General features: G+C 53.5%; 1 protein-coding gene across 9 annotated transcripts in view; it reads right to left on the bottom strand.

Annotated features, from left to right (window-relative positions):
- Window positions 1-27,042, bottom strand: part of NAV1 (neuron navigator 1) — a 244,587-nt gene that overhangs the window by 26,917 nt on the left and 190,628 nt on the right. For 4 of the 9 annotated variants that reach the window (XM_072733471.1, XM_072733472.1, XM_072733474.1 and 1 more), the window contains 12 exons: window positions 14,799-14,937; window positions 14,086-14,383; window positions 12,555-13,248; window positions 11,658-12,101; window positions 11,028-11,069; window positions 10,210-10,358; window positions 8,214-8,384; window positions 7,051-7,103; window positions 6,269-6,292; window positions 6,058-6,135; window positions 2,860-2,943; window positions 2,604-2,715 (listed from right to left, as the gene is read on the bottom strand). In XM_072733471.1, the coding sequence (XP_072589572.1) occupies window positions 2,604-2,715; window positions 2,860-2,943; window positions 6,058-6,135; window positions 6,269-6,292; window positions 7,051-7,103; window positions 8,214-8,384; window positions 10,210-10,358; window positions 11,028-11,069; window positions 11,658-12,101; window positions 12,555-13,248; window positions 14,086-14,383; window positions 14,799-14,937 (2,288 nt within the window). The remainder of the gene's footprint in view (window positions 1-2,603; window positions 2,716-2,859; window positions 2,944-6,057; window positions 6,136-6,268; window positions 6,293-7,050; window positions 7,104-8,213; window positions 8,385-10,209; window positions 10,359-11,027; window positions 11,070-11,657; window positions 12,102-12,554; window positions 13,249-14,085; window positions 14,384-14,798; window positions 14,938-27,042) is intronic. The other 5 variants (XM_072733468.1, XM_072733475.1, XM_072733469.1 and 2 more) reach the window with 3 other exon arrangements.

The raw sequence follows: 27,042 nt of genomic DNA, 5'->3' as shown, positions 1-27,042 counted from the left end.
ATAAACTGGAAGGAAGGAATGGATTCTGTGAAGGAGTCAGATGAGGTAGGACAAGGCCAAGATGGGAATGATGACTCAGAAGCCATGGGGAGAACTTAATGAGGGAAGGAGACCTTAACAGGACCAGATATTGGAAATCTTGAGATACTGCCTGTGTATGTGTGTGTGGCGCAGGTGTGTGTGTGTGTGTGTGTGTGTGTGTGTGTGTGTGTAGAAGAGGGTTTTTTGAGCACCTACTACATGCCTGGCTCTATGGTGAATGTTCACATAGATCTGATTTGATACAACAGACTTCTGGTTAGGGATTATGTCTATTTTATATAAGTCAAGTAAATTAAGTACTAAAAATTATTAAATTCTGAAAAAAAAAGGGGGGGGGGAAGCCTGGGTGGCTCAGTGGTTGAGCGTCTGCCTTTGGCTTCAGAGTCCCGAGCTCAAGTCCCATATTGAGCTCCTTGCATGAAGCCAGCTTCTCCTGTCTCTGCCTCTCTCTGTGTCTCTCATGAATAAGTAAATAAAATCTTTTAAAAAAATAAAAATTATTAAATTTTGGGAAAATGGGTGTCCCTGATGATTTCAGTGAAAACAGTCTTACAGTGATAGTAATGCAAGCAAATTATAGTGGGGTTAGGTGGGAAAGAGAACTGGAAGGTAAGGTGGTGAAGGAAAGAAGGAAATCTATCCAGTAGAAAGGATATAGCGGATACATCCTTTGCCTTCCTTAAAGACAAAAGAGACTTTAAGAGCATTACAAGCAGAAGGGAAGGAGCAAATGCAGAATAAGAGGTCAAAGATGCAGAAAAGTGTGTGTCTGTGTGTGTGCACGCGCAGATGAGTTGGGTATCAGTGCTAGAGGGAGCATCCCAAAGCATGACGAAAGGGATCCCTCTTGGCCAGAAAGGACAGCCCCTTCCAACAAAACGGGAGAAACATAAAGGATCAGATGAATATAAATTGATGGAATGAGGAAGTCAATGGAGTTCCTACTTGAAAATGTTCATTTTCTTGGTTAAGGAGGAGGCAAAGTCTAGGTTCAGAGGGAGGCAGGTCGGCAGCAGAGTAAGGGGCCGGAGAACATGATGGAAGTTGGGGATCTCTGCTAGTGGGATAAAAAGGCGGACAGACTACAGACAAGTTAGGGGACCACCCCACTACCCTGGAAGGCTGCCTGGAGTCAGAGGTTGCAGGGTTTAGGGGCATCAGACCACTACGCATCTTGACTTTGTCAGGCAAAGCTTGGCTGATTGTTAAATGCCAAGGCTGACTTGTCATTTGAGCCTCACTTAGGCTCCGTGATCTTTGCCTCATTTTTTTAAAAAAGATTTTATTTATTTATTCATGAGAGACAGAGAGAGAGAGGCAGAGACACAGGCAGAGGGAGAAGCAGGCTCCATGCGGGGAGCCTGACGCGGGACTCGATCCCGGGACCCCGGGTCACAACCGGAGCTGAAGGCAGACGCCCAACCGCTGGGCCCCCTGGGCGTCCCTCTTTGCCTCATTTGAAGAGCAGATTGCACCCCCCTGGAGAACTGACATGAGGATCAAATAAGATCATGTGTGTGTGTGTGTGTGTGTGTGTGTGTGTGTGTGTGTAAAAATGTAAAGTGCTAATTTTTTAGACTTTATTTTGTAGAGCAGTTTTGGGTTCACAGCAAAAATTGAAAGGAAGGTACGGAGGCTTCCCACAGCCCCGTGTGGCCCCCGACAGGCCCCCCACTCTCAGCATCCCCCACCGGAGGGGCGCATCTGTTACAACCGATGAATCTGTGCCGACACGTCATCATCAGCCAGAGTCCACGGGGGCCACCAGGGTTCGCTCGTGGTGTTACAGACAGTCGGAGGCTCTGAACTAATGTATAGTGACAGGCACTTTCCATTCTAGCATCACACAGAGTATTGTGCTGCCCTCACACCCCCTGTGCTCTGCGTGTTCACCGCCCCCCCCCGCCCTTCACAGTCTCCATGGCCTCGTCTTTGCCAGAATGCCATATAGTTAGAATCGTGCGACACGTAGCCTTTTCTCACTGCTTTTTCCACTTAGTGATGTGCAAGGGAGACTGCGCCGGATCTCTTCATAGCGCGCCAGCTCATTTCTTCCGAATGCTGGACAACGTCTCATTGACTGGCTACAGCCCAGCGCATTCATCCATCCGCCTACCTGAAGGGCATCGCGGTTGCCTCCACGGTTTGGCAGTCGCGGAGAAAGCTGCTGTCAGCCCTCAGGTTTTTCCGAAGACAATGAAATCTTACCTCCTCTGGGTAAGGAGTAGGACTCCCGGATCAAATGGTTCAGAAGAGGACCTTTAGACTTTTTTAAGAATGAAGTGCCATGTGAACCATGGCCTTTGACAGCTCTTGGGCTCCGCCCTCAAGGTTCAGGGGAGGACCCCCGGGGATGACGGGTGTGCTCTCCTCTCCCTCATCCCCAGGGGCGGTAGGGTCGTGGCCCTGGCACTGACCAGTCCGGAGCATCACAGTGAAGGGCATCAGGGGGCCCTCACCTTCTAAAAATTTGATATGGGACCTGGCGCATCGTAGGCACAGACCAAAGTCTCCAGTAACCCCCTTCCCGTCCTCCTCCAACCCGTGGTGGGACGTCCTACCTTTGGGTGTGGTTTCTGAGGCATTAAGGGCTCCCTGAATGACGGCCTGTGCTTCAGAGTTCTTTTTCTTCAGAAAGTCTATGGTTTCTCGTAAATCCAGCAGCTCCGTGTCCTAAGAGAGAATGACACTGGTGTCATTAGCTGGGATTAGCCAGATGGTGGGCGCTGGAATTCCACCAGGTTTGCTAGGGAAGGCAGGGAATTCTGAGGGGAGGACGCTAGCCTGGCCCGTGTGCCCCAGCCCCCGCTCCCTCACCTTCTCCTCCGCGGTCTCTGCCAGGTGTCGCAGGCGGGAGGTCATGTTCACCAGGCTCTGCTCGAAGGCCGCCACGAGGTTAGCCTGAAATAAACACAGACGGAGGGGATCCCTGGGTGGCGCAGCGGTTTGGCGCCTGCCTTTGGCCCAGGGCGCGATCCTGGAGACCCGGGATCGAATCCCACGTCGGGCTCCCGGTGCATGGAGCCTGCTTCTCCCTCTGCCTGTGTCTCTGCCTCTCTCTCTCTCTCTCTGTGTGACTATCATAAATAAAAACAAAAAACAAAACAAAAAAAAAAACACAGACGGAGGTCCCTAAGTCGCCTGAGGCCTGGGCAGGGAACAGACTGGGGGGGTGCGGGGGTAGTTGGGGCTGACTCTGCGTCTTAGCAGCGACCGACGCCGACAACCCTCCTGGCGATTTTTGGACACTGGTTTCCCTGAGCAGACAGGTGCAATCGAACCCCTTGATGTTCGGCCTGAAGACAGGTTCTGGTGGGGACGAGCTTCCGGAGCGACGAGGTGGCAGAGACAGCATCAGGGCAGGGCAGGCTTCGGAGGCGCTGGGACACTGGGGATCTAGTACCTGTCACCACCAGAGGTGGGACTGTCCCTCTGCTCTTCAGGAGGCCCGTAACCTCCAGGGCTTTGCTATGGTCTCAACTGAACTCCTCCACTGCTGGCGGGCTGGCCCCATGGATCCAGATCACCTCCCAGTAGAAACTGCTCGGGCTTCTGTCCACCTTTGCTCCCAGGTGCCCTCTGTCGTCCAGTCCGTCCTGCTTCTAGCCCCGGGGTCCGCAGGCGGCCTCCGCAGGGCCGGACAGCAGTAGGCCGCGCGGCCACTAGGTGTCAGGTGTGCTTCACGAGGAGGCCGGGCGGAGGGGCAGCAAGGACAGCCCTCCTGCTGTTGGGGGGGGGGGACTGTATGGGAAAGCCCAGGGGAACCGGGGATGGAGGGATGGAGGGATGGAGGGATGGGGAACCACCATGGCTGGAGGGCGCCTGAGCACGTCCGTGACCCTGCAGCAAGGAGTGCGGGCAGGCTTCGGGCAGACCCTCGGCCCAGAGCTCGGGATGGGGTGTGCGGCAGCTGTGCCTGCTTCCCGCGGACCAGGGCTTCTCTCCTCCCGGCCGGCTCTAGCTTTCACCGCCTGCCCTTGAAACACGACAGAGGCTCCTTGCATTGGACAGTCGCTGGCGGGATGCGTTTGGGTCTGGGCGGGCAGCCTCTTGCAGGCACCGGTGCTATGAGGCTGCAAGGCCCGGGTGGTCCCTGGCAGACCTGTGTCATGGCCAGGACCCCAAGCTGTTGGCTTCCACCCGCTGTACAGGGAACTCCTGTTTTCTTGGCCTCGGGCTGTGTCTCCTTCACTTTTCTACATCCCTGCCCAGGTCCGTAAACACACTGCATGGGGTCCCCGGACATCCCGTGAGGGACCCCAGCGACGGCTGGCTTCTCGTGTGCTGTCTTGGCCTCTTCTCATGGGGGCCCCCTTCGCTCTGGAGGGGCTTTCTTCCCATCTCCTACACACCCTCTCCCTCCTCCGAGCTCTCCCTGACCCTCAGCCTCACCAGGGTGCCTATAAGACTTCAGGGCTGAGCCGCGGTGCCAGGGCGAGGCTGGCGCTTGGCAGAGGTGGGGGGCTTCCGGGCCCTCCCTGTCTAGGGTGTGCCCGCGGCGTGGGCAGCTGGGAAGCGCCACGGAACAGGACAAAAGCTCTGTCAGGGACCAGGGGATCCTGGAGAGCTCTGGTACCACGTCTCTGCTTGAGGGCAGGGCTCCGACCCTCAGCAGGAATCTGCCTCTAAAATTCAGAACCCGTCGTGTCTGGGTGTTCTCTCTTGGCCAAAGGGCACTTCCTGTTGGAAGAAAAACCACCTCTACATTCATTTTCTTGGCTCTCCCGCAGCCTTGACAGCACAGTGGCTGACGGATGCTGTAAATGAATCAGACACACCGATGTCCTCTCCTCCCGGCGCCTCTCCCCGCAGCGTCTCCCAGATGTGATCCCGGGGTGTGGGGGACGTGACCCGGGCCACCAGCCGTGCTGGGTGGGGCACGAGGGAGGGAAGCCATGGGGCTCTTGCTGACATTATAATTCTTAGGAGGCCCCAGGAGTGGAAGACGGTGCGTGACGCGGGCTTCACACAAACCGGTGAGCTACCGCGTAGGAGTGGGGGGTTTGGGGAAAGAGCAATATAAGGAAATAACCAGCGCGATGAGGGAAGTGGTTGAAATAGAATGGAAAGCTGCAACACCTGGGGGAGAAGTGGTCTCCTCCATCCCAAGGGAAGACCCCAGGCCTGACAGCTGAGTTCCCCAGAGAGGAAGGGACGAGAGAGGGGGAATAAAAACAACCACCACCCCAGAAACTCCTGCGGAAATGGCAGACATGGTTACTTTTGTGCGAGCACTTGGAAGGCTCCTGCAAATCCGGCTCAGCTGTTGTTTACAGCGTTGGGGGAAAATGGGTCTTATGTTCTCTGTTTGCAACTTGGTCACAGGGGAGACACTACCGAAGCCCAGCGAGAGGAGGCGGCCTCATCTCCCGCCGTGTCGCGGGGTAGAAGAAGCAAGGCCTACAGGAGAGCCAGTCCAGCGGGACGGACTGAGGGCAGGTCGAGGGCGGGGACGAAGAGTCCTGGCTCCCAACCTGAAGCTCGGGTCATTCCTGCCCCCGCCCAGGGAGCTGCTAACAGAAGGCGGTTGGCAGTGAGGACGCAGCTGGACTGGGGGGCGGTGCGCTTCCCGGGGGGTCACGCCCGCAAACAGAATGCCACTAGCCGGTCCTGGGCCTGCCCAGGTCTGCGGCACGAACGGCGTCATGAGCAGGCCCCGGGGCAGCAGCAGAGAGTTCCAAGGGTTCGCCAACACGTGGCCACTTGTGTCCACGGCCGATGGCAAGTGTCCACGGCCATGCAGAACCACCCCCTCTCTGGGGAGTTCAAAGACGGCCAGGCACGAACTTGTCTACACCCGTTAATCAGGGTTGGGGCAGAGACAGTTCTGTAAGAATCGGGACTCAGGGAGAGCGGGCCAGGCCCGGGTCCATGTCGCACAGCTGTGAGCGGGACCTGCTCCCTTGGACGCTAAGCCCAGGGGATCCCCGCAGGGAATTCTCCTCCTCTGGCTGAACTTAGGTGACTTATGGCCACAGTAACTGCCTGGGTCCCCCCCTCCTTCGCGGCACTCACGTTGGCAGAAAGTTGAGACGTCAGGGTGGCCACTTTTTCCTGGGACGACTCCAGTTCCCTACGAAGCTTCCGGATTTGCTGTGAAAGGAAGAGAAATACAAAGTTAATGGTGGCGGCGGCAGCAGCAGCAGGAGGAGGAAGAGGAGGAGATCTGGGAGCGGAACGGGGCTCAGCGGTGTTAACAAGCAGAGACAAAGGCTTTGCACCCTACCTCAGACTGCATCCTCTCCTCAGCCTGAAGGAGCACAGAAGGAGAGAAAGAGAGAGAAGGGGGTAGTTACTACGGAGGTGAAGAAGCCGGGCCCGGGGCGGGGCGCAGAACCTGCAGCAGTGGGACTCGGGGGCCGAGACCGCTTCCCGGCCCGGCCGGGCCCTCCCAAGGCGGGCTGAGCCCCTATCTTTGGCCTCAAATCAAAGGTGGCTCAGGAGCTCGGGCTCCAGCCAACCGGGTCGTTGCCGAGACGGCTGGGAGGTGAAACTCCAGTTGATCTGAAGACTAATCCCTACGCCGCTCGCGCGAAGGAAAAGAGAACCAGGGCAAGGACAGATCGAAGAACCGAGCTACACCCCACGGCCAAGGGCGCGCGTGCCCCGTGCCCCGCGGGGACGCCTGGCAACTTCCGTCCGCGCTTGGATGCGGGACTCCTATCAACCTGCACCTACCCGGCCCGCCTTGCCACTCAAGCGCACGCCCCCCACTTGACCCTGGCACAGAACGGGCTGTCGCCAGGGCACTGTCGAGTTTTCAAAGGAGGGAAGCAAAAGGCACCAGCGCTGGCTCAGGAACCGCCGGTGAGGCCAGAAAGGCCGCCGAGAGCTGCCGCCAACCGCGTGCTCCAGGTTCTAGGCGCCTCCCCGGCCCCCACCCCACCAGCAAGGCACAGTGAGCAGTTAGCGGCCCCCACCCACCCACCCCGCTCCCGACCACCACGGGCTGCAGGGAGCAGGGCCGGAGCGGCGAAGGGGCGGAGGGGAAGAGAGTAACGCGCTTACTGAGGAGTACGTGGAGGAGGCACTGGACGCCAGGGACAGCACAGAGCCGTGGACTGGAAGAGAAACAGAGCGCACAGTTAGCAGGGGCTCCAGGGACGGGGGCTTCCTGGGCAGAGCCCTGGGGCAGGAGTTTGGACTCTGGCTCTGGAGGGCATCCGGAGCAAACAGGAGGGACACGACGGGGGCCCCAACGGGCATCACGACAGCCCCGGGCAGGCCGGGACCCGGAGGAGGCGAGGCCCTGAGCAGAGCCAGCCTCCTCCTGCAGTCTGCACTCTCGGGCAGCCCGGGGCTGGCGGGCCCTGGCTCAGGCGGCCCTGCTCCGCGGGCACGAGGGTTCAGGGGGAGGGACGCGAGGGGTCGGGGGGGCAGGCGTCCTCTGAGCTTCCCAGGCAGAAGTGCTGAGGCTGCGGGGCAGGGGGAGTTTCTCATCAGAGCTGCTCAGAGCAGCTCAGGTCCCGCAATCCTGTCCTCTCCCCGGCCCTGGGGGCCACGCAGATGGCACGCGGGCTGAGGTGTCAGGTCCTGGCCCCGCTGACCCACTAGCCCTACAGACAGAAGCACCGCGCCCCTGCAAGGATGCCGCCGCCGAGGCCGAGCGCCCCGAGAGCCACAGCGGGAAGCCTGCTGTCCCGGTAGAGCCTGCGTCCTCCAGGCCCTGGCCACGCACGCCCGCGTCACCACAGACAAGCACAGGGCCCTCCCTGAAGCTGACCTTTGGCACGTTCTTGAAAGAGGAATGAGATGCCTAGTTCCTTCCCAGGATTTAAGAGCCCCCCCTGATGTCCCTGGCTCTTTCCATGTTTGCGGAGAGACTGCGGGGAGGAGAGGCTGCTGCTGGGGCTCAGAGGGGAGGAGCTGCGGCTTCCGGAGCACTCCGAGGGGAACCACGGGACCCTTCCAGCTCCACGCCCCGCCCCCGGCCCCAATGGCAGGCGCTCAGTCCCCAAGCCCCAGCGCCAGACAGTGCCACCCAGAGGTTCCTGGGCCCCCAGACCCTTCAAGGGATGGGAAGAACGAACTGAAATGGCCCCGACTCGATGTTCTGTGAAGCATATACGTGTGTGTGGTGGTGGTGGTAGTGGCGGCAGTGGAGGTGGCGGTGGGTGAGGGGACCCAGCAGAGCTGGAATGAGCGTGAACCGCGCTGGCATGAAGTCTCACCATCGTCCGTGGGGTCTCGGAAGGATCCTGACCGAATCATCCCCTTGGGTCTCTCGGCCAGGGACAGGGTGCTCCCCATTTGGGAGCCGCTGTACAGCTCGAAGGCCGCCTCGTGGGTGGGGATGCTGTTGGAGCGGGTGATTCTTGGCGTGGTGGCCGCAGTGGGACTCACTGGAAGGACAGAGGGGAAGGGGACAGGAGAGGGAGGGGGAGGGCAGGAGAAGAGGCAGGGTCATCAGCTCTCTGGGTCCCTTGGGGAACGGAGCACCAGGAGCACGGGAGCAAATGGTGAGGGGGCGGGAGAGGGAGGGGCGGGAGGGGGCGGTGGGAGTGTGCAGGCAGCTGGTGGAGGAGTGGGGTCTCTCCCGGGGAGGTCGAGCCCTAGTGGAGAAGGACCCTGCTGTCGGGAGTAAAGGGGGAACAGCGTTTCCTATTTTAAAGACCTTCCCTCAGCCCTGCCTGCCCGGGGACTGTCGCTTTTGAAGGCTGGGGGCCTGGCAGCTTCCCGGCGACCGTCCCATCACTTGAATGTGCCGATGAAATGGGATGTTGTGGCTCCGTAAAATACAACTGGCAGCCCGGGAGGACTAAGAGTTCAGACCAAGACTCGATCGATCTGAACGATGACAAGGAGGCAGCTAGAGAAGGGGGCCGGGCGACCGGCGGGCTCGGCGGCACCGGAGGGGCCGGGACCCTCCCCGCAAGCAGTGTCCTTCTCGGCCACTGGTCGGTGCTGACGCAAGAAACCTATCCCTCCCTGGCCAGGAGGTCGGACGGACGGAGCAGGCCAGGGTGCCAGGTGAGGCTCCTGGAATCCGCCTGGAAGCTGGGATCTGCGGGGTCCCTGCGGGCCTGAAGCACCTGCTGCCCCCCCACCCCCCCACTGGGGCGACAGCCTCCCAGGTCCGCACCCACATGCAGCTCCCTGGCCTATCGTTGTGCCTCCACACTGGCGGGTGGACGTTAGTCCCTCCGTGGGGACCGTGCACAAGAGGACCGTACACCTCCCTCGGCCCCTGCGAGGACTGAGGCGGTCCGGTGGAGCCCAGCCCCGCATCCTGCAGCATCCGTGCATTTCCTGTCGTCTGGCCCTCGGTGCAGACGGAGAACACGCCAGCCCCATCCTCCACCTGGCGGCCTTCCCGCCACCGGATGACCTTTCCTGAAGAATCACTCCCTGCCCTTCGCTAGGCAAAATGAGCCCAGTTTCTCCTCGAATCCCCCACAGCTGCCCCCCAGCCTGTTACGGGTCTTCGTCGGCCCTTACTGCTCTCCTTCCCTCGGCTGGACGAGGAGGTGGATCTAGAAAGACAACAGCAAACCGCCAGCCTGTCCCCAGCTCGGCCCTGCAGGGGCCCCCACGGCCGGTTCGCGGCGCCTACTTCCCCCACGCAGGGCTGGGTCGCTCCCGTGCGGGGCTACCAGGCTCCCGTCCCTGCCTCGGAGTCCGCAGTCTCCTCGGGCTTCCCTGGTCCACCTTTCTGTCCCCTCGGGCCTCAGGAAGGGGGTGGCCCGGCCGCGTCTTCAGAGGTGCTGCCCCCGGGGCGGCGATGGCCCAGGCTCTGCGGGCTCTGGAGGCGGATCCCCTGGCTTACGTCAGCAGCTGTTCCCTCCTTCCCGTCCCCCAGCCCAGCAGCTCAGTATTGCTGCCCCGGGCCTGGCGGCTCCTTTCTGGCAACCACTGCCTGTCCCGGTCCCTGCTCGAGTCTGGTCCTCCGGGCCTTGGTTTATGGCTTTCCCGTGCCCTCATTCAGACTCCCCAAGGCTACGAGGACCCTACAACGTGGGCCCGGGGAGCGGCCTTTCGGTTTAGGATCATCCTGGAGCACTCTGCCCCCAGTCTGATTTTGGTCAGGTAAACTGAGGCACCACGGAAGCGAGCCGGTGTGGCGGGGGTCGAATGTGAGATGGAGCGTAGAGTCCAGCTGCCCGGCCTCACGCGGCAGGGTGAGCCCTACTTCAGCCCGTGCCGCAGCGAGCGACCCAGAACACTGACCTATGTTGGTGAGCTGGCCCTTTGCGCTCAAGGACATGGAGAGAGCCGGGGGCGACGGCAGCTCCGACTGGTCGTCGGACTCGGGCAGCCCGCCGATGGTGTGCGAGTGTCGCCTCTCCTTGGTGTCCTCCTGGGACTGCAGCTGGTACCTGCAGGGCACGGGAGACCTCAGTCTGGGCCACTGCCAGGTGGAACCACAGCTCAGGCCGGTGGGGAGCTTCGGAGGCAGGACGAGGAAGAGGAGGGGAGGACAAAACAGCCCAAGAGGGGGCGAGGGACGTGCCGCCTGGACACCTTCCCCCCCCCCCCGGCCACCGAGAGGGTCCTGAAGGACCAGCAGGTAGCGCATGGGATGTCCTGAGGTGGGGACTGAAATGAGGGAGGGGGCATCTGAGAGCCTCCACACCAAAGCTCCAGGTAGAGCTCTGCAGCCCCACGTGTGGGCTCCTTCCCCTAACCGGGGACGTCAGTGCCGCAGGGCTGGCGGAGGACTGGGGTGCCCTGCTCGTGCCCATCTGTGTGACCCCACAGGTGGCCTGTTCTCCCTCCAACTGTGACAGAGAGGGACACACAGGATGCTTAGGACGGGACGGCACAGGCTGTGGGACGGGGCAGGGTAGGATTCCCACGCACCAACGTGTTTCTCCCATCCCCAAAAAGGAACGCTGGCTCTGAAGTGGACTCCCGCATCCTATAAGCTTGGGGAGGGTCCCCGGGGGTCTAGGCACGTAACGCAGCCAAAAGGGGCACTGAATTCATGCCTGGGGCCCAGGACAGACCAGGAGTCCCGGGGAAGGACAGACGCATTTTAGGGTTACCTGAGCCCTTTCTTGGGAAGAGTGTTCCGATCCCGTGGAGTGCTGCGCAGGAATAAAAAGAGAGAGCGCGAGAGACAGGATGTGAGTCCATCTTAGAGACCAGACGTGGGGACCCTAAGCTTTGCGGGACGCAGTGCGTAACACAAGACACCAAACCGTGAGCCCCTTGGTCTCTACAAACAATATAGGGGGAGAGCTGCGGCTGCCTCTGGGCTGACAGCTTGAGAGGTTCAGCGGAGGGGCTCAATGTTCTCTGATTGGGGATCAGGACGTGCTCGGCTGCGTGCAGGGCCTATGGAGGCGAGGTACCGTGGAAAGCCGTCTGCCTAACGAGCAGAAGCTCTGGATGAAGGTCAGACTCATCACGACGAGGCCCCGGGCCGTCACCTACGGACCGTGCTCCGCGCCCCCAGTGTCACCACGTGATGACAATCACAACTTAACAAACCCACGGACCCGAACCCCTGCTTGTCTCCCGGAGCCGTCGTAAGGCAAGTGAAATTACTTAATGGGTGTGAGAAAACGTTCAAGGTCCCAAGCGCCAGTGCAACCCGGGGCGTGTTAGTGGTGGTGAGAGGAGCCAGAGGCCCAGGGACAGAGCCAGGCGCCGCCATGTGTCTGTGCACCCACCTGTCCAGCTGTCCGGTTCTGGGGCTTCCGCTCCAGGTCAGCTCTTCCGCCTCTTCCTCTGGGGGTGCAGCGGCAGGGGCGGGTGGGGCAGGGACCGGAGTACTGCTGGGGAAGGCACTGGGCAGGCTCATTGGCATCTGGAGGGACTCCATGCTCCTGTGCAGGCCTGAGAGTTTGGGGTACATGCGGGTCTCTTTGGGGACACTGAAACCACTCATTAGCTCCAGGCCCTGGGAGAAGCTGGCTGAGTTAATATTGAGAATGGGTGCGGGGCTAGGGGTGAAGCAAGAAGGGAGAGGGCTCCCGCTTGCGGAGCTCGGAGGATGCAGGTCTGGGACCTTGGAGGCGTGGGCGTCAGTCGATGATGGCAGATCCAGACTGTTGGAGTTGACCTTGTCTAGGTTGGCCAGCGAGGGCGGCTTGACGAAGCTCTTAGCCGTGGCCCTGAGGGGAGTGGACATCGAGTATTTAGAATCATGGAGTCCCAGAAGCGAGAGGCAGGTGGGACCTCAGAGGACGCCCCGTCTAGGTCCCCTGGGTCTGGCTACTTAAGCACAGAGGCGCATCCCCGCGCCTTGTGGAATGTGCCGGAAGGCACCCTGCCATCAGGTTGGGGTCCCTTCCAGTCCTGATGAGGGGGCGGCGCAGGCGGGCGGGTTTACATAGGGACGGATACACCCGCGTGTCAGCAAACACGGCCAAACCGTAGGATGGAGCTGAAGACCGGTGAAGGGCGGCCCGGGAAGGGGAGAGGGAGGGGAGCTGTGACAGAGGGAGGAGGCCCGGCACCCGGGGGTGGGGGGGAGAGGCACCAGCGGCCGCCCCGTCTAGCGAGGCCTGCGGACCGCCCGGTGTGTGGAGCGCGGACAGGCGGGAAGGGGCTGCCCCGTCGGGTACCTGAGAGGGGTCGGTGGCAGCTCCGCCAGCTTGGGGGCCGGCGGGTGGCTGGGCTGGTTCTTGGGGGTGCTCTCGGGGGAGCCGATGCTCTTCAGCGAGATGCTGTCCGCGTCCAAGGCCACCGCCTTGGCTTTGGCCTTCTCCTTCTCCCGGTCTGTCTGGTTGACGGGGGCCGGAGCGGGGCGGCCGCCGGCCACCTTGGAAGGCTCCTTGAGTCTGGAGGGCGCCAGGCCCCCCTGCTTGGTGCTGAGGAGGCTGGGGTCGATGCTGCTGCTGACGGGCCGCGGCCCGCCCCGCCCGCCGGTCACGCTCATGGCGCTGGACTTGGCGGGCCGCGGCAGGCTGCGGTACTGGATGGTGGAACGGGCGCCGGGCGCCAGGAAGCCGGGCTCGGCGCCGCTGGACACATCGAGGCTCGTCTTGCGGCCGTTCACGGGCTTGACGGGGATGCCCGAGGACTTCTGGATCTTGCTGAGCGTGGCCGATCCCCCGGTCTGCATGACGGTGGCCGTGCCTGTGGCCGGAGGGGGCTTCTTGTAGCCGAAAGAGCCCGAGGCGGAGGGGCGGGCGATGCCCGACGGGGGCTTCTTAGCGTCGCTCAGGCGGTCCCGGCCGGCGTCGGAGGACGAGCGCTGGAGCCCGGTGGCCTTCACGGCAAGTTTACCCTTGTCCGTGGCCTTGCCCTCAGGTTTGCCTGCAAGAGGGCAGGAAATGAGCTAAGAGTGGCCCGGGCCGGCCAGTGTCTTGGCAGCGTCCCGGCACATCCTTCCCCTTCCCTCCGCAGGACAACCAACGCGCTCTGGGGCCTTGAGGCCTGCACGCGGTGAGCAGGTCCCAGGGAGGCTGACGAGACCCCGTGCCGGAGGAAGGGCACCCGGGGAGCAGTGGCCTTGGGGTTTTGTTTTGCTTTTCGTTGTTTTCTCTTTTCAGGGTAGGATACTCCATTTCGGTTAAAATGGCAGAGGGTATTAAGCAAGTTATGAAGGTTATTAAGAAAGAAGAGCATCGAACAACTGGTCAGGGAAGGAAAGACAGGAGGGGACGCCACAGGGTCTGGCCGTACCAGCTGGCAAGTAGAGGCTGGAGGGAAATGCTGATGGAGGCAGGAAGCTGCCCAAGGGGCCAACTTTGGAGCAATACAATTCTGATTTCTTATTTTCTTGGGACCCCACCCCCCACCCCCGGGATGTCAAGCGAGTACCTTGTGGAGACAAGTGCACCAGCCAGATGTCTGAGGAGGTGTCTGGAGGCAGCTCAAATGAGTCTCTGAACGTAACCCACTCCCTCCTCTACCTCTGATGATGCGACTTTGGCTCCGCCACTTGAGCCCTCTGCGTTTTTACTTCTACAGTTGGGAAGCGGCGGTGGTAATTCCCATCTCCCCAACTCCCAGGACCGTGGTGAAGACCAGGTTGTCCGCGTTAAAGGGCCCGGTAAATGTCTGCCATCATCCCGTGGGTGCAGGACCAATACGGGGAACAACCCAAGAAACAGGTCCTCGCCCTCGTCCCTTCCTCTTTGCCAGGCTCACCTGCGACTTTGAGGGCGCTCTGGGCTGTGTGAGTGATGGGGGACGTGACAGCCACTGGTGGGGTCTTGCCCTTCTTCAGGGAACCGGGGTGTCCCAGGCTGACAGGCTTTTTCAGCTCTCCGACCTTGGATGAATCATCGCAGCTTTCGGGCCGCTCTCTCCGCCACTTGGAGGTCCCGGGTTCCATCTTCAGGCTACCACTGTCGTACTCCAGTTTTTTGGGGGCCTTCTCCTCTGATTCACTAAACCAGCTCAGCCCGCTCTCCGCCAGCGAGCGTTTCTCTGAGTCGGTGCGGAGCTGAAGACAAGAAGAGAACAACAGAGAGTGAGAGGCTCGCTTGGGGATGGAAAATGGGAGGCAGAGGGGACTTCTTTCGGTTGCCCTTTCCCGAGTATTAAGTCAACCCAGGGTTTCTACCTATACCTCTAGGGACCAGAGAAAAGGACACCCCAGGTATCCCTGGGCCTTTCCTTCTCTGGTTGGAACAGCTCTTAGGCGGATCACTCCAAGCCGGCAGGGGCGCTAAATCCTGGGGCTCCTACGACAACAGCTGACGTCTCAGGTGACTGCCTGGCAGCCTCAGGTTTCTTCGGGCCAGCTCCGAAGGGACCTGGCCAAAGGCGCACGGGAACCCGTGCCACGGAGCGGGCGAGTGCAGGTGCACACCTGCCTGCCCTGCAGTTCACCCTGAGGCGTCTGTAAACTCACGTACCACTATTGTGGAGTTCCTGCGAGAGGCGGTGGGAGTCGTCGGGAGGGAGTTGAGGGAGGAGCTGGCATTGAACTCTTCTGAGCTGAGGTTGTCCGAAGCATCACTGAGCCCACTGCTGATGGAGCTGCTTTCATCCCAGCTGTAGGACAGGAGATAAAGGTTAGCAGTTGAAACAGAAGCCAAGACGAGAAAGGCGACTCTCCTACGGGTGGGAGAACGGCTGTGTTCCACTGCAGGGACTGGCCCAGAGCAGAAGGCTTGAAGGCTAGTCCCGGGTTTGCCAGCGACTTGAAGTATAATTTGGTGCTGTTCTTTTATGAAAGGAGGAGACTCCGTCTTTATGTGGCGAAGGAAAATGTTCCATCTCCTTAACAGAAAGGGAAACTGTAAAGACAAGGCAATTCTGGAGACGGATCTAACGGTACAATTCCTCTCCCTATCAACGGCCTCCATCCTTGGAATTACTGTAGCTTTGTCCATTTCTGGATGCGTTCTCCAGGTATTTCCCCCTCTCTTTTCCAAACTTTTCCATACTTGGAGAGGGCCAGAAAAAGACCGATCTTTTCCGGGAGCCCCTGGGCCTATCGTTTCTCATTGCTCCCCTGCTTATCCGGTTCCCCGATGCTGGGATCAGGCCTTGCTTCTACACGGCACGTGCCGCTCTGCTGATAAATGAGCCGCACTTAGGGTGCTGTGGCCAAGCGGAAGCACCAGATTTGTGCTGGATGGTTTCCTTTCTCCGCCGATTGCTTGGGATGCCAGATTTGTGGTATCTGGGAGACAGCGTCGTTGAACATCTGTAGCTGTAGGTCTGTCTATAAAGAACCCTCGTCCGTACACTAAGTGAAATCAATACAGCCTCCGCGTCTTTGGAGCTCGGACTCTACAGCACTCCACTGGCTGTTCATCTTCGCGTTTAACAACTTGTGCAGTTAGAAAGTTAATTCTTACCATCTGACCTAAGTAGCCTCCTCCGCCACTAATAGCACCTTCCTTTTGTCCTCGCCTTCTTTGCTGCTCTCAAGTTTCTTCTTCATATTATTTGCTGAGTTCAAAATCTGTCTCCTAAAACCCTTCTCTAAAGGTCCTATGTTCCAAACCATCCGCCGTTTCTGTTACTTCCTTCTGGACCCTAAAGAAGTCCTTCAGATTTCACTTAAGTTCCAGAGCCCAAGGCTCAACATGGACTTCAGGAAGACCGCAACACGAGCATCTCTTTGTGCCTGCAGGAATCTCTAAACCCTTGCATCAGTGTTCACAAGTTTATCGGCTTTGCGTGTGTGAAGGATGAAGAGGCTGAAGATGTTTTTTGTGAATTAGCTCGTATCTGGAAAATGTTCCCTTTTTGATTTATTTTGAGTTCCAGATCATGGAACAAGAGTCAGGCATACAAGCCATCTACGTTCTTGGCCCAGATTTCAGCTGGCCTCCCTCTAATTTATTTGCTGGGAATAGGAAAGTGGGTGGTTTGGACACTTGGCTCGGTTGCTCTGGAGTGATTAATCCAAATACATTGAGAAAGAGCAAAGAAAGCTTGGGGATTAGAATGCACAACAGAGTGATTTCAATTTTATTACTAAGAAATAACAGCCCTTATTAAAACAAGCAACCTCTTTTTCCCTCTACCCGTGACCTATATTAATCCCACATTTGTCTTGGGCTAAGATATCAACAGCCCCCATTTTGCAGAGAAAGAATACTGAGGAGGAAAGATCAATTCTGGCTTTATGATCCTATCAGCTCCTCTGGGTCAAGATAAGATCTCTGGCAGGCAAACAAACAAACTATTCACAACATGTTCTCTTGGGTCAAAGACAGAGGAAGCCTGTAGCACTGAACCCTCCATCTGAGATTAATTATTGGTAAGGAAGGTCTTGGAGTGGAGAAAAGTCTTATGGAAGGGCTGCTGCCGTCCACCAGGCTAAAAGAAACCTTTCCTTTGCCCTCCATTTACAGAAAACCTAAAGTAAAATAAAGAAGGGAGTGCAGCTTCTCAGAATGGGTTTCAGTCCTCCCTGCCCAAAAGGCATTTCTCCCAACTCACAGACTCTGCCTAAAGTGAGAAAGTATCAGCCTAAAATTCTTGGGCAAGATTGGCTAGAGGATTTAAAGGTTTCCTAGGAAAATTCCTTTTGCAGATTCTGGACAAAAGAAAAATTCTGTTGTCATTACCGAAGGGTTAAGCACGTCCATTGGAGATGCTCCACTTGAAGGGAGTATATTTTCCTTTTTTAAGACAAATGTTAGAAAAGTAGTGGATGCTATAGTCAAGACTCCAACATCATATGAAATTATAAAGGGATAAAGGGAAAACATCCCCTTTCTGCCCTCCCACTTTTACTTAAAGAAAAAAAAAAGATTTTATTTATTTATTTGAGACAGACAGAGAACAAGCAAGAGGGGCAGAGGGAGAGAGAGAGAGACTCAGCGGGGAGCCCGCGCAGGGCTCGATCCATCCCAAGACCTTGAGATCAGGACCTACCTGAGCGCAGGGCAGATGCCTCACTGAGTCCCCCAGGTGCCCCCTACTTTTACTTTTAAGAGTCACCACCGTTAGCAGCTTCTCGTGCTTCCTCCGGGAATATCCCTGTGCTTCTGTGTTCTAGCTGTTTGCTCTCTGGGGCTGCTGAATAGCTGACATTACGGGGCCACACCTCATCATCCTGGGTCTCTTTACCAGACTCTTAACTTAGAACCTAGAACCTCAGTCTTCCTCTTTGTTGGTTCCCTTTCTTGTTTTAGTGAAGTACCTCTTCTGGCAGCTTTCTGAAAAAAAAAGGATGCTTGGGAAGCAAACTTGATACGTAAGGTCTGACACACTATAAAATGTCTTTATCCTGTTTTTACATGTGAAATTTTGGCTAGCTGTAGAATTCTAAACTGAAAGCAATCTCTCAGAATTTAAAGGCCTCGCTCCATGGTCTGGCCTCTATCGTTGCCATTCTGTTTCCTTGTCCTTAATACGTGACCTGTTTCTCTCTCTCGGGAAAGTTTTAGCATCTTCCCTGGTGTTCTAAAATGTCATTAATGGCATGCCCTGGTGTGGGCTGATGTTTATCCGTTGAGCTGGATACCTTCCTGGGCCCTTTTAATCTAGAAATTTTCATGCATTATTTCTTTGATGGCTTTCTCCTCTCCATTTTTCCATTCTCTCTTGTACAATGTTTATTATTCAGATGATAGATTTTGAGGCTGATACTCTTATTGTCTTTCTTATTGTCCAGCACTGTAGATATTTATTTTTTAACCCCGCATTGTGGGCAGCGGCCTCAATTTTATCTTCAGTTGCCTCCACAAAAACGTTCATTTCTGCTATCATATTTAAAAATTTAAGGGTATTTTAAAAATACTATATTGTTTTTTTCTCTCAAGGGTGCAATCTCCTCTCTTAATAACTCTCAAAGATATTCATTCACTCATTTATTCAGAGGGCCAGGTTTACAATCTCTCTGTACAGTTTCTCGTTCCAAGGAGCTTTTCTCTGTTTGTGTTGGTGAGACTTGCAGGTTATAGACCCTTCTGATTTGTCGGATGATCCTTGGCTGTTTGTGTACAGGTAAGACTGGAACACCCGTTCTAGGTTGTTTCGAAGCTTTCTGTACATTGGCAGGACTGGTCAATTATGGTTTCAGTATAGGGAGGAAGTGATTGGACTTACTCATTTAAGTCTTTTCTCTTGGGCTGGTCAGTTCCTAAGAGAGGAGTCTCCCAAACTCCTAACTGGAGTGGAAGCACAGTTGCCTTCGGGGAAGTAGCAAAGGAGAGGATCTCAAAGTTTAAGTGTTTTTTATATATATTTTAAACCAATCCTCCTGTTTTTAGTTTCAGCTCTTCACCCACTAAGAGTACCTGATGTCACCAGTTACCAAGCTTTCTGAGGGCTCTGGGGTGCAAACACGGTTGCTGTGCAGCTCCCGCTACTGGATTCAGATTCAGCTTTAAGTCAGATAAATCAGTTCACACTTGCCATTCTGATTTCCAGCTTCCCCAAACTGGGTGGCTATTATCTCTTCCTTCTCCCATTCTTTGTCCTTGTGGTGTTAAGACCTAAGGAAAAAAGACCCTGCCCCCCCTGAAAAATTATTTATTTATTTATTTATTTATTTGAGAGAGAGAGTAAGAGCACCAGTGGGCGTGGAGGGGACAGGTAGAGGGAGAAGCAGAGGACGTGGGGCTTGATCCCAGGACCCTGAGATCACGACCAGAGCGGAAGTCGGATGCTTCACCGGCTGAGCCACCCAGGCGCCCCAGGCCCGCCCGGAGAGCAGCTCTGCGGCCACAGCTCGTCGTCCCCTGACAGTGGACGCACGACAGCGTTCGTCTCCACCCCGCTGCCCAGGAGCACCTCTCAGCTGCTGAGCTGCTCACTGTCTGCAGCGCTGCTACCCCCCAGAGACGCTGGCAGGTGGCCGTCAGCAGCTCGGCAGCCCCACGTCCCCGACCTCCCTCATTCCCAGCCGCAGCTTCCGAACTGGCACCATTTCAAGGGCCATTACCCCGGCAGCCGCGCTCACGGGGCAGCGGGCTCTGGGGCTGGAACTGGGATTGTGCTGGGAGCCTCAGCACTGGCTACGGCAGGGACCCTTCCCTGAAGCGAAAGCGGTTCCCCTACGCCATTCTGGGCTGTCGCTGTCGGAGGCCACGGGCTCTTTTGCCTGCTGGTGGCCTTTCTCGCCTCTTTGCCGTGTGAAGGAGCCGTCTCCACCTCCCTTAGGTCCTTCTCCCGTATCTTATCTGGCCTGTGTGTTCCTTTTCCTCTACCTCCCCAGGCAGCCTCGGGAAACTGACTGGCTCAGGGCCTGACAGAAGGAAGACAAATAAATAATGTATCAATAAGAAAAGAAAAAGAAAGGGACCCGACCCCTTTATTATCATTTTATTCTTGTGAAATATAGCAAACGAGTGCTACCAGCAACAGAACACCCCTAAGTGACACTCAACAGAACTGGCTCCTTTGGATTAGACGTTCTGACGGGGAGACTTTGAGTAGAGTGAGGACAGGAGACACGAACTTTGTGGAGTTCCATCACCAAAGGAGGAAGAGCCAGAAGGAACCATCTAGACAATGTTTTGATGAATCAAGACCCTGGGACAAAAGAGGCTGGATGGACACTGTCCCTCCCGAAACATGACGGCCTGAGGCCTAACAACAGGAAGTCTTTAGGGGAGTTTGCGGACTTTATCGGCCAATGAGCCGCACTAACCACAGAGTAACTGCCTGGTCACTCAAGATAACAGGGAGAAAGACAAGCAGCTTACATATGGCACCAAAACAATAAATACAGAGGAGGGCAGGGCTCAGAGCTCGGGAGGGCCACTGCATCCGTCTGGCACAAATAATCTCACTGCTCGCTCTACGCCGGGTTTTGCAATCTCCTTGCTATTTCTCTTTAAATTTGTTTCTCACATAGATCTCAGGTGGAGAAGAGAGAGTTGGGCAACAACAAGCTAGGTCTAAATTTACTAGAAATGCAGAATGCAGAGAAGTTCATATTCGTTTATAATCCAGCCTACTTATAACCACCATCACCAACAGGCAACTGATGTAAAAGAGAAATGTTCTCTCTCTTGTACGTTTACAACGATTACTTTGCACGGGGTAGAAGTGTTCATCCTGGGAAGGGTATTACAGGAATAATGACACGGTACCGTTTTACCCCCCCTCAGAATAGATAAGAAGACAAGTCAGAATAAACATATGAGAGATTAAGTCAGGTATAGACAGGATGATGAAAATGACTCTTGTCAAGGGATATTTCTAAAGTACTGGAACAGGCTGTAGCAGTAAATTCAAGATTTTTCGCAGCAGGATATTCATTTTCTCATTTACTGATCACCTCATATCCTTTAATCCTCCCTCCAAATCTCACACTTCTCATTTCCTGTTTCCCCAAAAAGTATCACAGTTATTTTTTCACCTTATCAAAAACTTCAGTATATTTTCAGCTCTTTTTTCTTCACTTCCCTCCTCAAGAACTCTGCTGATTGGGTAGCCTGGGTGGCTGAGCAGTTGAGCGTCTGCCTTAAGCCCAGGGCATGATTTTAGAGACCTGGGATCGAGTCCCACGTCAGGTTCCCTGCATGGGGCCTGCTTCTCCCTCTGCCTGTGTCTCTGCCTCTCTCTCTCTCTCTCATGAATAAATAAATAAAATCTTAAAAAAAAAAAAAAAAAGAACTCGCTGATTGTGTGACCACTTGCCTTTAAATCTACCTTTTTCCCCTCTACATTTCTCCTGCTTTTGCTCTGGTTCAGAGCTAATGTCCTCTCACTCAAACCACTGCAAAAGCCTCCTTATTAACCCCACTGTCTACATATTTAAAAAAAATTTTTTTTAAAATTTATTTATGATAGTCACAGAGAGAGAGAGAGAGAGAGAGAGAGAGACAAAGGCACAGGCAGAGGGAGAAGCAGGCTCCATGCACTGGGAGCCCGACGTGGGATTCGATCCCGGGTCTCCAGGATCGCGCCCTGGGCCAAAGGCAGGCGCCAAACCGCTGTGCCACCCAGGGATCCCCCCACTGTCTATAAATTCTCCCTCCTTCAAACACACTGAATATGACCAGAAGCTTAATTCACCCAAAAGTGTAGCACTTACCAAGCCTTCATTAGCTCCTTATTGCTGATATAATAAAATCAAAATTCTGAGCGCCTGTTCAAGATTATCCACCAGCCATCATTAACACAGGGTAGGGATTAAGAGCACGGATGTTGTAGCCAGACTATCTGAATTCAAGTCCTATAAACTCTGCCTAGGGTTCATTTAAGTTTCAATCTGCCAAACATTCACTGACTTCCTAGTATTTACAAGATAGTCTCGGTTGCATGGACATTTAAAATGAGCTCACAATCCAGGGGTGGAAGAAGATGTATACATGAAATGAATACCCTATCTGACGTACAGACAACATACCTAAGAGGATTCAGACAAAAGAGTGATTTAATTTTCCAACAAAACCCAGAAATAGGACTTTGCCATGTTAGGATATAGATTAACATAATGCTCACCTCCTTTTCCCTAGTCCCACCCTGCTCCTAATTCTTAAGTCCTCTAGGATTCCTATTAGGTGACCAGCTGTCTCACCTAATTTCTTTTTTGGAAATACAGGCCTGCATGAAGAGCCAGTCTTATCACCACTGCGCAGTCACCTGTGTACTGCTGAGGATTCTGGAGTCCTGGCAATGTTATAGGGACTTGACAACATTGGTAGGTACCGAAACCCTACCTACTTTCCATGCGTCTCTAGCTCTGCATTTTGAAAGCTTACTTTTCTTCAACGCCCAGATCAAACACCAAGTTTTCTGAGATCTTCCCTAATTCTCCTTGTCAGAAGAAATCTCATTCTCTTTTATGTGCACTGGACTGTATTTCCCTGAGGGGTAGGATTGAGTCTCATTCATCTTTGTACCCCTCATACAGTATTTTGTACATAGTGGGCTTGTACAAACTTGCAGACTTGAACTCCTAACTTCTGTGAAAGTAGGAATGAAAAAACTCAGGGAAGGGGTTATGATTTTGGAACTGCTTCTTAAAATTCTCCAAGAATGATTAATAGTTTATTTCTAAGAAATCCTTGTTTCAGAGGGAATTTATAAACAATCTTTTCTTTCTTTTTTTTTTTAGAACTTCCAGTTCCCTGCTTAAATTCTCCATCTATTCAAGAATATAATCCACCTTTTCTACTACATCCTTAAAAATATTTATACAGAGTATTTACAATGTTGTCTGTTAATTCCAACATCTGGGTCATCTGTAGGTCTGCTTCTATTGACTATTTTTTCTCTCAGTTATAGTTTCTGCTTCTTCATGAGTCTTCTAACACATGCCAGATATATGTAAACAAAGAACGGCAATACATATAACTAGAAAAGGATGCGCCACTTCCTCTGTCAGGCTGTTAGGACTGAGAGCTGAGTTGGTCTAATCTGTAGCAGAACGAGGTCTGGGCTTTGTTGTCTCTTTGGTTAAAGTCAGTGCACTGCTGGTTTCAAATGTTCTGAGGGTAGGATGAAGATTGTCTCGGTGGGGCTTGGGATCTGACCATAGTGAGACTCCGGGTATCCTTCTCTATGCTCTATAGCCCAGCCCCCGGCTTTTCGGGCTGCTGTGGCACTCTCTTTACTCTTGGTGGGCTGCTTCTATACACTCACTGAAGGGCCATTGTGCTTTGAAGGGGTCTTTTTTCTTTTTTTTTTTTTATCATTCTGCCTTGCTCTCAGATTTCTCTGCAGTGTGTTACTGCTAGGTACTCGATGAATGCTCTCTGTACACTGGGTAAGGAGGGGAGTGTCTTTCTTATCTTTCTGCCCTGCCCTCAGTTGTCAACCTGCTGGCACTGTGTGTACTAAGTCCTCATGGAGAGAATGAGGGGTAGGTGGGTACAATATTTGCTCTGGGATTTAGTTTCCTATACCAACCAACACATAGTCTTCAAAAGTTTTGTATGAAGTTGAGCTACTTTCTGCTTATTCTCGCCTATGGTAGGTTTACTCCTGCTGCTGTGCCTCTAGAATGAAAGGGGCCATGCATTTTTCTCTCTCCTAGGAAGGGCTCATTCCTTTCTGGAACTTAGTTCAATTAGGACACTTTGCATTCTTAGATATTTAAATTTTTTGTTTTCTAAGTTATGTTTGTTATTTATCCAGCTTATTCTTGTTATTTGGGTGGGAGTGACCATATTATGACACTATACCATTCCTTTCAATAAATCAGCCTCTTGAGTGCTAACCCTCCATCTAGGGCTATAAGAATGGCAACAGATTCCTCTTTCTCTTCTCTTGCCCACTTTCTAGTACCGACACCACAGTATCAGGGATACTCTTGTGCACCCCATCTCTTCTGTAGGATGAAAAGAAGGACTGTGAGGAAGCCAGCTCAACTGCACACTGTTCTGTTTGTGTCTGTGAAGACACATGGCAATGCACAGGGCAGGGAACACTCCTCCCCTCTGGGAAAAGCACCAACACTAACGTAGCTCTTGGCTAGGACTGGCCACCCCTCCCAGACTTCTCTCACACAGTTTGCTCCCCATATTTCAGGTCCAGCCATTCCACAGAACTTGAATAGCCAAGGGAGCCTGCAGGCAGCCAGAGGGCCAAGGGTGTGGGCTAGCTAGCGGGAAGGGTGGACTAGCTTGTGACTACATAGGAAAAAATCCTCATTGCTTCTCTAGCACAACACAGTTCTTAAAAGTCAGACTTGAATACTGAATCGTTTCTCCATTTGTCCAGAATATATATGCCTGGTGAGCCAGTAACCACATTTCCCTGGTTATTTACCACTTAATGGGTAAGAACTCTGCACATGGAAGCTTGCTTTCTCCTCTGAAAGTGACGAAGTGTCTACAATGCAATAGGCTGGTTATAAGAAATGGAATTTTGGGGTGATTATTTTTACTCCTAGAGTTTATGGGATTGGAAGCCTAATGTTATATCCCAAGGAGATACCTAGTACTTCTTGCTTTCCCATCTAGGAAAAGAAGAGCTATGCTTACCATCTAAACTGGAAATGAGCTCCAAGACAGCAGGAAGCTGTTAGACCACACGGTGTACCCAACTTCTGGGAACTAAATCTCCAAACTACTTATAGAAAGAAGCCAGAGTTAGACTTGGGAGGCTTTTCAGTCCCCATCACTGTACCGACAAGAGTGACTGTATTCTATGAAACACACAAACAACAAATGGGGCAGAGGGGGAAAGGTCATGAACAGCCACAACTCTTGATACTCTCTCACTTGCTGGGGTTGATGGACAGCAGCCTGGGTCAGGCAGCGAGATAGGAAACAGTGACTAATGGCAAGACAAAGTATAGATTAGACTTGAGGTCTGATGGCAATCTGACAGCCGAGCTGGGTGGAAGGCTAGCAAATGTGACCACTCTGGCTCTAGGTTCCCTAAGAGCCAGGATGGCTATGGATCAACACAAAAGGGCTATTTTGAGAATATGAGTGCTTTCGATGATGCTGTCATTGAATGGTTCTGTAGCTAAGAGTATTTCATGACATCTGCCCCTGAAACTGAAGTTACTCTTGGTACTTTAAGGAGACAGGGAAAAGTGTACATACAGTTTGGTCTAGGATCAGTCCAAGACAGAATTAAATACATAAAGAAAAAAAAATACATAAAGAGACTCACAATTAATCTGTCCTCCCGGGGAGGTTAACTTGATGGCTAGAAATGGACCAGGCTGAGTTCAAAGAGTATATACTTCTATGAACCAGAATACATTTCTGATACTTGCTCATATTTTTATACAATTTTTAAAAACAATCTATTTAGCTGAGAGAGAAACACACACACAAAGAGAGAGAAGGGGAGGAAGAGAGAGAGAGAGAGAGAGAATACAAGTGTAAGTGAGGGGAGGGGAGGGAGGAAGAAGAGAATCTTAAGCAGACTGCCCACTAAGTGTGAAGTGCAGAATGCGACATGGGGCTCCATCCCACGACTTAGGAGATCATGACCTTCTTGCTCTCATCTTAAAAATCTCCATAACTGGGCAACCTCGGCGCAGCAGTTTAGCGCCGCCTGTAGCTCGGGGTATGATCTTGGAGACCCGGGATTGAGTCCCACATCAGGCTCCCTGCATGGAGCCTGCTTCTCCCTCTGCCTGTGTCTCTGCCTCTCTCTCTGTGTCTCTATGAATAAATAAAATCTTAAAAAAAAAATCTCCATAACTTCCTTGGACTTCACCGGCAACCAGGTTAGAGTTTAGATACAGATTTCCTTGCTTACAACCTCAAGAATACTCTTGACTTCTAGGATGAAATATAATAGCTTAACCCACATGAAAGTGTCAATTTTGTAGTTAAAAACAGTTAAACAGGGATACTTTTATATGGTTCAACATCAAATAGGTTTCTGTTCATGTCTTGCCTCTGCTTCAGCACTTGTCTGCTATGGAAGTGTAGTGGTGGATTCTAAACTCTTAATAAGAAGAAAACCTAACCAGAAGAAATGGAGTCATATGACAGAAATGACAACCTGTCCCGACCTAAGGCTCATTTGGTACATCTGAACAAGGGTTGGTACATCTCCTCCAGTCCCCAAGATATCCCACTCTTCATTTGTCTTTTATACTCTTCAGGCCCCGTCCTGGAGGTGAGCCACTCTGCTCATAGTCAGCTCAGGCTTCCCCAGAGGTCAGTCACACAGCCAATGAGATGCAGGCTCCTAATGAGAGAATTAGTCAATAAGGTTCCGTCTATGGTCCCTGCAGCAAGTGGACTTAACTTGCTCTCCCTTGTTAACAAGGTAATAATCTTCTAATCTGTGTAACATGGTAGCCACTAGCCATATGTGGCTACCAAGTACTTGAAATGTGGCTAAGCCCATATTGAGATGTACAGTAAGACTTCAAAGGTTTCAAGTACTTAGTATGAAAAAAGATTGTAATGCATCTTACTAATAACTTTATATTATACACTAAAATAACACTGTAGATATATTGGGTTAAATAAAACATGTTACTGTAATTGATTTCACCTGTTTTACTTTTTAAAATGTGTCTACTAGAAAATTTTAAATTACATATGTGACTTGCATCATATTTCTATTGGAAAGCGCTGTCCTAAACGGGAAACTTTTGGTCGATGAAATGTCAGCTTTGAGGAGCTGGAGTTCATTAGTTGCTGCAGTGATTACAGCTGATCCATGACCCGGGAAAACTACGTGTGCAGTTAAACTTCAGCTTATCCTTCTCTTGATGGCACCAAATGGGTAGAATTGTTGGATGCATGAATTGAATTATCAGCCATAATCCTCAGAGAGCCTTCAAGAGGTTAAGGAGGATAAGTGATTTAAAAAAAGAAAGAAAGAAAAGATAGTGAAAGATCAGAATGGAATTGGGCAATTTCATGATGTTCGGTTTTGCAAATGAATCAAGGCCATGTAGAGAAACCAACATTCTACTCAAGTGCCGCCAAAGTTCTCAGAGTCCGTAACCTCTCCCGCTCCCCACCCCCATGTGGCCTCAGAGCACTCCAAGAGCAAGGGGGAGTAGTGTCTGCTTCATTACATGTCTGTGGTTTGGCAGAGACCACGGCAAGCTAGCCCGACCTGGCCAACCAAGCCAGGCGATGGGAGGGAAGGATGAACTGCACAGAGTGAGGGATTTAAAGGAAGAGGGGGTAGATGGGGGAGCAGCCAATGTAAATGTTTTGAGCTAAGGGATTGCCAAGTCAAGGGCAAAGATCACCTACAAGAAGGGACTCTAAAGAACAAGGTAACCAGAGATTGGCATGAAATTGG

The sequence above is a fragment of the Vulpes vulpes genome, chromosome 13, assembly GCF_048418805.1.
Source record: "Vulpes vulpes isolate BD-2025 chromosome 13, VulVul3, whole genome shotgun sequence".
NCBI lineage: Eukaryota > Metazoa > Chordata > Mammalia > Carnivora > Canidae > Vulpes > Vulpes vulpes.
This window is presented reverse-complemented; position numbering and strand designations above follow the sequence as displayed.